This window comes from Dunckerocampus dactyliophorus, chromosome 9, assembly GCF_027744805.1.
Source record: "Dunckerocampus dactyliophorus isolate RoL2022-P2 chromosome 9, RoL_Ddac_1.1, whole genome shotgun sequence".
Taxonomy (NCBI): domain Eukaryota; kingdom Metazoa; phylum Chordata; class Actinopteri; order Syngnathiformes; family Syngnathidae; genus Dunckerocampus; species Dunckerocampus dactyliophorus.
This window is the reverse complement of record NC_072827.1, coordinates 24,240,873-24,252,033: the sequence shown is the minus strand read 5'-3', so window position 1 is coordinate 24,252,033 and position 11,161 is coordinate 24,240,873. Positions and strand designations below refer to the sequence as shown.

General features: G+C 37.7%; 2 protein-coding genes across 3 annotated transcripts in view; one reads left to right on the top strand and one right to left on the bottom strand.

Moving 5' to 3' along the window:
- Nucleotides 1–3,670, bottom strand: part of LOC129188025 (ribosomal RNA processing protein 1 homolog B-like) — a 15,536-nt gene extending 11,866 nt beyond the window's left edge. Inside the window, exons 1-5 of the mRNA XM_054787981.1 lie at nucleotides 3,496–3,670; nucleotides 2,240–2,322; nucleotides 1,082–1,139; nucleotides 894–979; nucleotides 432–493 (exon numbers count right to left, since the gene is read on the bottom strand). Of these exons, the coding sequence (XP_054643956.1) occupies nucleotides 432–493; nucleotides 894–979; nucleotides 1,082–1,139; nucleotides 2,240–2,322; nucleotides 3,496–3,622 (416 nt within the window). The 5' untranslated portion in view covers nucleotides 3,623–3,670. The remainder of the gene's footprint in view (nucleotides 1–431; nucleotides 494–893; nucleotides 980–1,081; nucleotides 1,140–2,239; nucleotides 2,323–3,495) is intronic.
- Nucleotides 3,671–7,376: 3,706 nt separating this feature from the next.
- slc37a1 (solute carrier family 37 member 1) overlaps nucleotides 7,377–11,161 on the top strand; it is a 29,001-nt gene continuing 25,216 nt past the window's right edge. The window contains exons 1-3 of one of the 2 annotated variants that reach the window (XM_054787628.1): nucleotides 7,377–7,521; nucleotides 9,132–9,336; nucleotides 9,576–9,657. In XM_054787628.1, coding sequence (XP_054643603.1) covers nucleotides 9,281–9,336; nucleotides 9,576–9,657 — 138 coding nt within the window. In that variant the 5' untranslated portion in view covers nucleotides 7,377–7,521; nucleotides 9,132–9,280. The remainder of the gene's footprint in view (nucleotides 7,522–9,131; nucleotides 9,337–9,575; nucleotides 9,658–11,161) is intronic. The other variant, XM_054787629.1, reaches the window with a different exon arrangement.

The following is an 11,161-nucleotide window of genomic DNA, read 5'->3' as shown; positions in this document are numbered from 1 at the left end:
GTGGATAACTGCACAGAACATTAGCCTCAGTCAGGGCGTCAGATAAGACGATTAAAGAGATAAACACTACACAGCACACTTAACACTAACAGATAAGCAGACACACACGGGCCAACAATACTATATGGACTGATAAACAATGACTTACATAACATAAAATACCCAAACTATTTACAAAGCAGTCCAGCAAAGCATGCTTGGGAGCAAACAGTTTAATGAAATATTAGTACAGGGTGTACTGTATGTGCAGTATATTCAGTATTTCTGCCTGTATGTATGATTCTGACCACAAAGAAAATCCAAAATTCAACCGCACTCTTGTTTTTAAAAATCATCAAAGATAGTAGATACAAGTTGTATAGCCACTCAACCCTGGAAAAAGAAGTGTTTGAAAAAACATACATTAAATCGTACATTTTTAAAGAGGTTACCTGCAATCCCAGTTTTTTCTCTTCAGCATCTCAAAGCTTTGCCTAAACATGAAGCGGACAAACTGTACGAAAGGGAAACAAAAGAAAAAACAATATATTATAGCGTGAGGTGCACTACCGCTCAGACGTTTGGCATCACAAAACAAGTTTTCATGTATGTGTCAGCATCAACAGCGAAGAGACGACTTCAGGATGCTAATTATTTAATATTACGTGGTTTGTTGAATAAGATTTTTCACGCCCTTGCACCACCGCTCAGTTTGTGAAATCATGTGATGGAGAAGGTGTTAGCTCCACCAAAATCACTGTACAATATGTATTTTTTAGCCTGCTGCTATTTTGCCTTTGCCCAGGAACAACAGATGAAAATTAGCTTGTAGCATCCCTAGCTTGTACAATATACATATTGTGCAATGTCCCTGTCAAATAAATGTATAAAGTAAACCAGTGCTCCACACCAACCTGGAAAAACTTGTCCATTCGCAGCCTGTCAATGCCAGTCCACTCTCTTTTGAAAGTCTTCAGAGAGCACTCCAGATATAAGAACTCTGTGCAAAACAGCGTACTTCCATCAGTGCATGGCTTTGCCATGATTTGACTTGCTTGCTTTTAGAATTACACCAAAATTGGGTCAAATGTTGGCGACTTACGTCCATTTAAATCATGAAAGTTGTGGATCAGACCGGAGATAGAGTTTGACAACTCCTCCTGTGAACAAAAAGCGTGCGAGATGTTAAGTTAAATATGAAATGTAACCACCGTGCATGGGTAATAATCAGACAAACTATGTTGACCGTTAGAAATGCTAATATCAGAGATGCTCCAATCACGGTTTTATGCTGCCGATACTGATCATCCATGAGTGAGATCGCCTGATACTAGTGGTGGGGGAAATAATCAATTCTTAGATGCATCGCGATGCGGATACTGACGATGATTAATCAATTCATAAATGTCAATAATAGATGCTGACACAACTCGCTTACCGGGTGAACAAGCCACAGCGGAGGTTGCTGTGTGTTTCAAAAATGTGTGTGCACTTTAATTGCTGAAGATCAAAATGCTGTTTCAAATTAAAAAAGCGGAAAGCAGAAGTGCCGCCCCGACAATTTATGGTGGTGCACCTAAGCGAGTTGTGTCAAAGACAGACCAGCCAACTGCAAAGAAATTCCCAGATTTAAAGTTTATTTGCTTACATTTTGTCATTTCACTTTTATTCACTTCCTGTGTGAAAAGTAAGGTGTTAAATGAGTTTTAATAATACTATAAACAAAAATATGAAAAATAATGTTCAATATACAAGTAATAAAATAGGAATAAATAGTTTATAAGAAATAGAAACTGAACTGCAGAGTGTGTACAACAATATTTGGTCCAGAAGGTGTTTTGTTTTTATTCAGTATTGAAGTGCTTCTTGGCAGTTTGTTGTACATTTTTAATGTGACATTTCCAGATCAATTGTCATCTGTCATGACCTCTACGAGTGTGCATTCATGCACCGTGTCAATGTTTACACAGTCTATTTGTATTTGTGTTTGAGTGTCTTTTCTTCTATCACCAAATATTTTAAATTGTGCTGAGGTTCAAATATATATATTTTTTAATCAAACCACCGTATTCATTTGTGCATTTCTACTGTGACTGTTTGTTCGCTGCTGCTGATCAAAAGGCGTCAGGAGTCATCTGCAAATAATACTAACTTTTTTAAGTCTTTGATAGCATCACAGATGTCATTAATATTTATGAACGAGAGAGATGCATGTCATATAGTGCTACGGCATGGAGTATAGCCAGGTTCCACAACATACCTGTAAAAGGGGTTTGTCCTGCATCCACAAACAATAGAACAGACCCTTCCATAGCTTGAGCAGTTCTTCACTTGTAAAACCATCTGAACAGAAACAAAAACTGGTACTGAGTCTCAAGAGAAAATCCAGCATTGCACAATAAAAATGTTTTAAAAGTAGGAATTAATACTAAGATGCCGTAAAATGTTCCGATGTTTTCCACTTCATTCTAAGTGTAGACGAGCCTTGGAAAGCGGAAGACGATGGACTTCTATAGTTTGGTGCATCACGTGGTTACCTCTGTGTGTGTGTTCACAGCGCCACACACAGGTGGTCCTTGTGTATTACGTCGTTTTCACCTAGTGAGCCGTTCCCTTCTGGATGTAGGTATTTACTAACCCTGCACAGTGTGGACGCTACTTTTCTTCAACAAGCCAAAAAATATCCCTGGAACCTTTCCGTGTGGACAGGCCCTAAGATACTCAAAAACACAAGTGAAAAGACTCTTCCTCTGCTTCTATGAAATGTACTGTGAAAACTAAGCAGGTTTTTTTTAATTATAAGCCTGTCTCTCCCTTCCTTGCAATGCCAACCACAGGAATAAAAATAACCGCTCACTACTTTTGTTTCATTTAATTATGTACTGCTTTATTACTGTACTGCATGGCCATCATGTGGTCTGTGCAGGGGCGTATTTAGTCATTTGGGGCCCCAAGACAACCCCAGCCCAATAGTAAGACCGCCCCTGATTCTGTGTACAGTGCGAGTGACTAAGTTGTTAATTTAGGCACAATGGTCCGAGTTAACTACAGTTACCTCACCTTCGTAGGAACGGAACTTGTAGGTACACCGAGGTGAGGACCTCCTGTATACCGTTGTTACAAGGACTGTACAGTCGGGGCAATAAGTTTTGGGAGTGACTTTTGGCCACGACTGTGCAACATAACTTGTGCTTAAAATCACACTGAAAACAGCAGAATCCTGGAATCAAGTTACATTATATTGTTATTTCGTGTGTTCGAATGCAAGACGACACAGTACATATTCGTCCTTTGCAATTACAAGAACACGTCAATATATTGGGTTGTAGGTCTTGGAAGAGGTCGCTGTTATTGCTATTTGATCCGTCTTGTGTGATATTGCTACAGTTAATGCGACTGCCGCGGACTTGTTGGTACATTGCTCGGCTGAGACTGGCACAAGCTAATGCTAATGGGTTTAAGACTCGAGTCTGCGTTGCTAACCATGCTGTCAATGTTCTAACGCGGGCTACTTACCTGTCGCCTTTTGTGATCTGACATTGATATACTTCCTCAGCTTCTTTAAAGCTTTGGTTCGGATTGGCTTTTCGTTAGACGCTAACTTTTGTGCCAACTGAATCTCTTGCTCTTGAACTGTTGCCATGTTGTACAATACACGCGATGCACAGGGCAACAACTACCGTCGCACAGAAGCTAGTCCCACGTGTGCGTCGTCGTTTGATGACGTCACGGTACAGCTGGCGTTGGGCAAGCGAGAAGAGCAGGAAAGGCCGGAGATGCTAGTGTAGTATGACAGCCTCTTTGCTTAAAGTGCATGCAATAGTAGTAGTACGCAAATGCGCTGAAAGTCAGCCATGAGCTAAGTAAGCGAGCTGGGCGGCCCAGGCCCACAGCAGTGTATTCGCTAGCTCTGAGCTGAGTGTAAAATAAAGTTATTCGCAAAGCGTACACTTACATTAAATGAATGAATGTTATTTACTGAACAGAATGAAAGTATAGCTTACTGTATGTATATACAGTATATAAATGTGCAAGAATCCATTATACTGCACAAATTTGTAAATATCAATAAAAACCTGAGAAGCTGTATGAAAGAAACGTTTTCTTTCTTTAGTTTTACTTTTTTGCTTCCTTACAGTTACCAACGCTTAACAAGCAATATACAAGTTAATGATAAGCAATAATAACATTTTAACTGAACTTGGATTTACACATTTGAGTTAGAAAACATCAATGCTTTTACATTTTTATTGTTGAGATTTTGTCCCAAAACGTCACTGAAAATGCACTAAAATTTTTAACATAAAAATTGCATACACAGACAATGCACAGATAAGATGGCCAGGAAAGCAATCACCATAGGTTTACACTGTCGACCTGCAAGTGTGGGTAGGACCGTACACAACGACGTCACTACTCACCATTTAAGTAATCCATTCATTACCACTTCAGTAAGTTGACTTTGAAAAGATGTGATTTTCATGACCGTAAGGTAAGAACAGAAATTACATTTAAACGTTATATGCATAATTAACTTGTAGTATTGACACAATACAACATATACTTCAGCAATGGCATTGATAAAACAGAATGATCACCGACTTCCCATTACTTCAACTAATCGTCCAGAGAAACAAAGCAGTTTTAAGATATTGTCTACATTTTGAGTCTTGCAGGTCCCGTTTATTTACAACTACCATTGTTACATTGTTTTTATGACACATGCCGAACTTGAAAAATTACAAATCGGGTCTTTTGGACGATCTATTCGAGCAATTAATTGCCGAGCAGTGTCAGGACATATTCACAGTGCGGTCTGGATTCTGCTCACCAATATGGCAGCCAAACCCATGCATGGCGTACTACGGAAGTGGAAGTCAAACAATTTGTCATATTATCTTAAGTCTTTGGTCCGGTCAGTGTCAAGGAGGAGGGTAAGCAATAACTACATCTAAATAAACGGTTCCATTTTTTGTATATTGCATATAACGTAAATAAAATCACCAGTCAACAGAAGGGAAAGAACAGACCAAAAACAGGGTTTTTTTCATAATCGGACAGAGGAACTTGCTATTTAAAGGTAAGACCGCGGATTGGCCTGTAGGTGGTGCTGTACCTTGCGTCAGAAACAGCAGATGCGGCAATGAAAGACAAGTACGGTATGTTGTTTTGAGAAACAACAAAAGAGTGTCTCCGCGGGAGAAGATCTGCAGATGTCAGGCCTCGTTTTGCCATGCCTAAAATAATGTCTGAGTAGTGGCCCCAAGACATTTTAGCCCTCAGAGCCACAGGCACGGTAGTAATCATTAGCATCTCAGCTTTGTGATATACTGTAAGTGAAAATATACATTACTGTAATATGAACTTTGCTCTTTTTTCCACTTTTGCTGTTGTTGTTTTTTTAATTTTCCAAATATTTCAACTTTTTTGTATTAAATAATCTTTGTTATTTTTTTTTCAATATTCTGACTTTTTCCCCAACCACATTTTTCCAAAGCTTTATTAGTTTTTTTCATAATATTATAATGTTTAAAATATATATTTTTTTAAATGTGCCACAAAAAATGACATTATTTTTCTCATAATATTACAAGTTTATTCTCGCAAAATTGAGACTTTTTTTGTTAGAATACGACTTTTTTCTTTTAATGTTTTGACTTTATTCTCAGAAATTAAAGCTGTTTTTCCATTTATTTTTTCATTTTCAAAGTATTTATCATTGTTCTTCTAAATTTAAAAAAACTAAATTTTATTTCCATAATATTTTGACTTTATTCTTGTAACATTGTAACTTTTCCTTCAACAAAAAAATGTGTTTTTTAATTCCCATTCATGAAAAGAAAATTAAATGACCAAAAGTTACACAAACCTTACATTGGATGTTCCGGGTAAATGTATTCCTTCTTTTAAAATAAGTAACTTGACACTTTTTTGTGCTTAGTACCACAAATGTACATTGAAATGAACATACTGTATATTAACTCCATACCATTTAAACAGTGTCTGCTTGTTCATGTCGACATGTGCTGGAGTATTGATTTTACAAATGCAGATTTTTTGGCTATGCCAAAATCAATAAAAACCGAGGAAACAGGAAAGGAACTTTTATTATTTAAAGTTTAAGTTTGCACTAATGGAGGAAAACAATGTCAAAAACTGTTGTGGGTTTAAAAGTCCTTTAGTATGACCCATTCTTCTTATGTCTCTGGCCGTAGTCAAAGTAAATGTACAAGCAATATTGGCCGATCTGAGGGATGTTGACTTAAACTGATTCCACCATACAAAGTAACTAATAGGCTGTTCATATGATCCCACAGGGTGTCCTTTGCAGGCCAGGGTACTCCCTCTGACTGATAAAGTTATGGTTAATTATTGTTATCTTAGATATAACTTTGCTCTTTGCGCAGCAGCAGATTGATCTAAAACAATATGGCCAATGGCAGTGCATTTTTATTTTATCTTGACTGATGATTAGTTGATTTTTAAAAAATACAATTATAAATATGTAGTTGAAGTGTAGACTTTCACACCAAAACATTACATCACCATAACTTTTAATACTTGAATGATGAAAATAAAAAGATTTAGCAGTCCATGATTATCTAAACTGCTTGTTCAACATTTCAAGAGCTCAAATTGGTCATTTTTGCTAATGCATTATAATGGGATATATGTACAGTAATATATACAGTATATACAGTCGTCCAACGCCAAAGTTTGCAGCTTCACTCTATCATGGTTTTGCTGTCTTGTGGTTGAATACGGCCTATTGTTTGTCAAAAAACATGCAAATTGAAGCAAATCTGACATATTTTTTGCCCATAATGAACATTTTTAGGTATAAAAATGTCTAAAATAACTAAAATTCATATATAAGGCATTCAGAAGACTCATTCAAAGACGCTGTGAATGATATGTAATATTCTACACTGGTCAGTAGGCGTCAGTAACGTTACTGTAATGTTCGATGAGACACACAAACGCCAGACTAGATGGCTGGAACAACAGGCTTTTATTGCACATTTAAATGATCTCACAACAGGCACAATAATCCCCAATAAAAACCCCAAACAAAAACACTCGCCACTGTTACTGCAATAACCAAGCTAAAACTCACCTCCCTGTAAATGGTACATGTTAAATACAGGAAGTTATAAAATGTATTAGCAATTGATGTGAAATAAAAAAAGGGTAGGATTAAATAAAGTAATAATAATAATTAAATAAATTCTGCTTCTCCCTACTCCTTTTCGGACATGTAGAATTGTGAATTGAAACATGAAGTATTCCAATGTAACCTGTATGCGTGCAAAGGGCAAAGGTGAGACATTTGACTGTAGATCACAGATGAGTTGCCGCTAATGACGTCATGAGACAAAAGGTGCGTTCACGGACACAGTGGCTTCAGTTAGTCGTGTGACTTGGTGGTGGTGACAGTAGCAAACGCTAAACAGGGAAGTAGAGGATACGTCGCTGGGTAGAAGACACAGAAGAGACAAGACGCTTTGGAAGTGTGCTTTGCAACAGATAGTCATTCTCCAGGTGTGTAAAATTCATTCTTCAGATCTGTGACAAACTGATGTTTCATGGTCCGAACACTCGAAACAGCGCGACGCAGTGTAGCTAGCAGCCGTAACCGAGCAGCAAGCAGCGGCGCATTTAGCTTGGATGAAACCAGCATCTCAGGGAAATACTGACAGAAAATAATAATACGTAATATCAATATAAATTGGACTTAAAAGTGAATGTACGTTCAACTGTTTGCTGCAAGGCATTTACGTGATTCATTTGAGCTTTGTTGAGACATTGAAATATAATGTGTACGAGTTCAACTTGTATGCTTTGTAACCCTGGTTACTTGGACGTTACCCACACATTGTGTAACACACAAATCTCTGGTTATGATAGTAAATGTACGTATAGTAACGCATAACTGGACGTGGCTACCAAGATATACTTTAAGGAGGGATGCGTGGAGATTTCCTGATTGTAAAAAAAGGAAAAGTGCACTGACAGGATTCATGTCGACGTGAATGCATTGTGCAAACACGTCCTGCTGGGGCTACAACTGAAGATGACAAAAAGAAAACAGCAGTGACCTTTACATGCACACAATATTCCCGTTAAGGCTCATAATCTCTTAAAAGACCGGACGTGTTTGCATCCACCAGCAGTAAGAATGTTCTCAATATTGCTGGTTATAACACAGTGTCGCCAAAACGAAACAAAGTATTGTTTCTTCCGCATAAAATCCAGACGCGAAAGATTAAATGCTTTCCTTCATTTCCTTTTTTTTTTGCCTTGGCGGTTTTGTAGCAGATGCCGATCTGTTATTTGTATGCATGCAGGAGGTTCTCGGTCGACGGACAAGTCCGTTCTAAGACGGCGTTGTAAGTTGAGTTTTTGTGTAAGTCAGAACATAATTAACAAAAAAATAAATGGGCGTGAACTGTCAGGGGGGTGTGAAAGGCAGGGAGGACTTTCAAAATTAGTGCAGACCTGCCAACATGTCCGAATTTGTCGTACTCGGCATGCAATTTCAATACGCTTGTGTGCTTCACTGCTCTCCATTTTGTTGCATTTTGCTGGTTTCAGTTTCAAATTCAGTCCGTGCAGTACAGACAAATAAATAGATATTATCAGTTTCTCAATCATATTTCAGATCGGGGGGTGGGGGGCATGACAGATAACCACTGCCCTGCGACACACTTATTTTGGCACCAAAATTGCATTTAAAAGAAAACAGGACTACATTTCACATAAATAATGAAAAGTTTGACTGTACAAACAATGAATGGACACAAGAGGCTTATTTTTAAGTTAAGTAAAACTGCACCGATTTCTCAAAAAAAAAAATGTCGCTAGAGCGGTGTCGTCTGGAATGGATCAGATCGATGTAGTCGGATTATAGGAATAGAAATCGATGTAGTGGATGAATCGTTACAAAAACAACAAGAACAACAACATTCATGAAAGCCAAAAATGTTAACACAAAACAATTTTATGCATGTTTTATACTCTAGAGGCTAGAATTGGTGGCGGGTTGCTACGAATAAATAAAAGAACGGGAAACACTACTTATTTTGGATGCGCTCAATTTTATGTTTTTTTTTTTCTTTTAAAAACCTTTTCCTTTCTTGTCATTCCTTCAGATGCCCGACTCCAGTCCTACCTCTACGAGCCATGTCGAGCCCTCTTGCTGATATTTCTGAGATGGCGATATGCCAAGACCACACCGCCATGTCCTCTTGAGCTCACACTGGCTGCCCTCTAATACTCACTCACATACTTGAGTACCATTATGGCTCCTGTTCCTCCAGGTATCCGCCTGCTGGTGTCTTTCAACAGGGACCAGTGGTGAGTCAAATTCTGACTGTTGTGTTTGTGTTCAACCACAAACACTTTGTCTTTTGTCAGAGAATCACATGAATACGACAAATGCAATATGAATTAATCGTTCTTTTTTTTATTCTATTCTTGGTATTCATTTTAGATCTCTCGCACCTTATGCTCTTGTTGTAGAGGCTAAAACTGATCAGGAATCAGACCAACCCTCTCTAACAGACAATACTCATACTTGTGTCTCTGTTCTTTAGGTACAAAGCTCTCACCTTCACCCTCACCTTCTTGCTTTACACCAGCTTCCACCTTTCCAGGAAACCAATCAGTATAGTCAAGGTAAAATAAGTGAAATTCATTGTAGGCCAAAACAATCCTTTCTTGTTCTGTGAGGGCATAGTCTCTGGAAGTGTGTCAGTCCATGAGTTTGTTATATTATATTATATATATTTGTTATAGTAATAACAGTAAAATGGAGAACAGGCTAAGCAGGTGTCTGTTAACGTAACGTCAATAGGTGCTGTGTTAACGTAATGTATTAAGTTATTCAGATAACTATAGCCTAAACAACATAACATAACTAGCTTACCTGCAGCTTGTAATCTGCAGAATATGATTTTCATTTTGGGGGCGATTGTGTTCCGTCTTTCTCAGTTGTCTTTATAAGTTGATGTTTATATTGTAAGTGGTGCATGTGTGATAGGAGTAGCAGATACTGGCACATAGGCCCAGAGTGCCCCCTTGTGGCTGCTAGTGTGAAAAAAATCATATATATGTCGCTCCGGAGTAAAAGTCGCAGGACCAACCAAACCATGAAAAAAAAGTGTGACTTATAGTCCGGAAAATTCGGTAATATACAGCCGTCCCTTGTTTATCACGGTTAATTGGTTCCAGACCTGACAGCAATAAGTGAACTTCCGCAATGTAGGATTCAATATTAATAAATGGAATATTTTTGTAGTTAGAGCATAGAAAACCTGTTCATGACTTTCTAAGTATGGTTTTTACCATTATTAGAGCCCCGTAGACATGAACTAACACTCCTATAGTCACCTTTACACTCGCATTGCCTAATATAGTAGACATGAAAAGCGATAAGACATAATAACGCACATGTTAGCATTGGGAAAATTCCTTGTTGTAGTATCTTGAACATAATGTGGGTCGATCGCATGCCATTAAAAAAAAAAAAAATTACATCAGTCTTTCATTCATCCTCACTGATGTTTGTCACTTCATTAGCACTACTGCTATCTTTGTTTAAATCACACTGTGCAACTAATGTGCAGGCTAGAAAGGGCCACACATGCTTTAAGCATAGCAAGCTACTGAGCTAACTAGTTAGCCTCTAATTTATTTATTCTAAAATTAAGAAAGGGTTTGAAACTGAGTGCGGAAGAAGGAGAAAGTAACAAGCCAAAAACGTACCACTTCCACATGGAATGGGAGGGGCGTTTTTTTTTCCACTCTGCAGTGCATAGAGGTAATGTAGGCCTAATGTAATGTCTCATCAATGTAACATTTCTGATCAGTGATCATTGTAGAATACTACATATGACTTACCTTTCAATATTTATATTCATATTCATTCTACTTCATACTTTTACGTCGATTAGAAGCTCTAAATATCTGTTTCGGTTATTTTTCAATTAATCGCCCAGCTCTAGAATGTACCTTTTTTATTTTATTATTTTTTTTTTTTTTTGCTTAAACCGTTGTTTTTAGTGTTAATTACTGTTTTGTGTCAACTCTAAGAATTGTGGCCATGACATTTTAGAATCGTGTCAAACGGAGCCATCCTCTGCACTAGTACTCTTTATGAATATGGCCTCTAATACTTTAT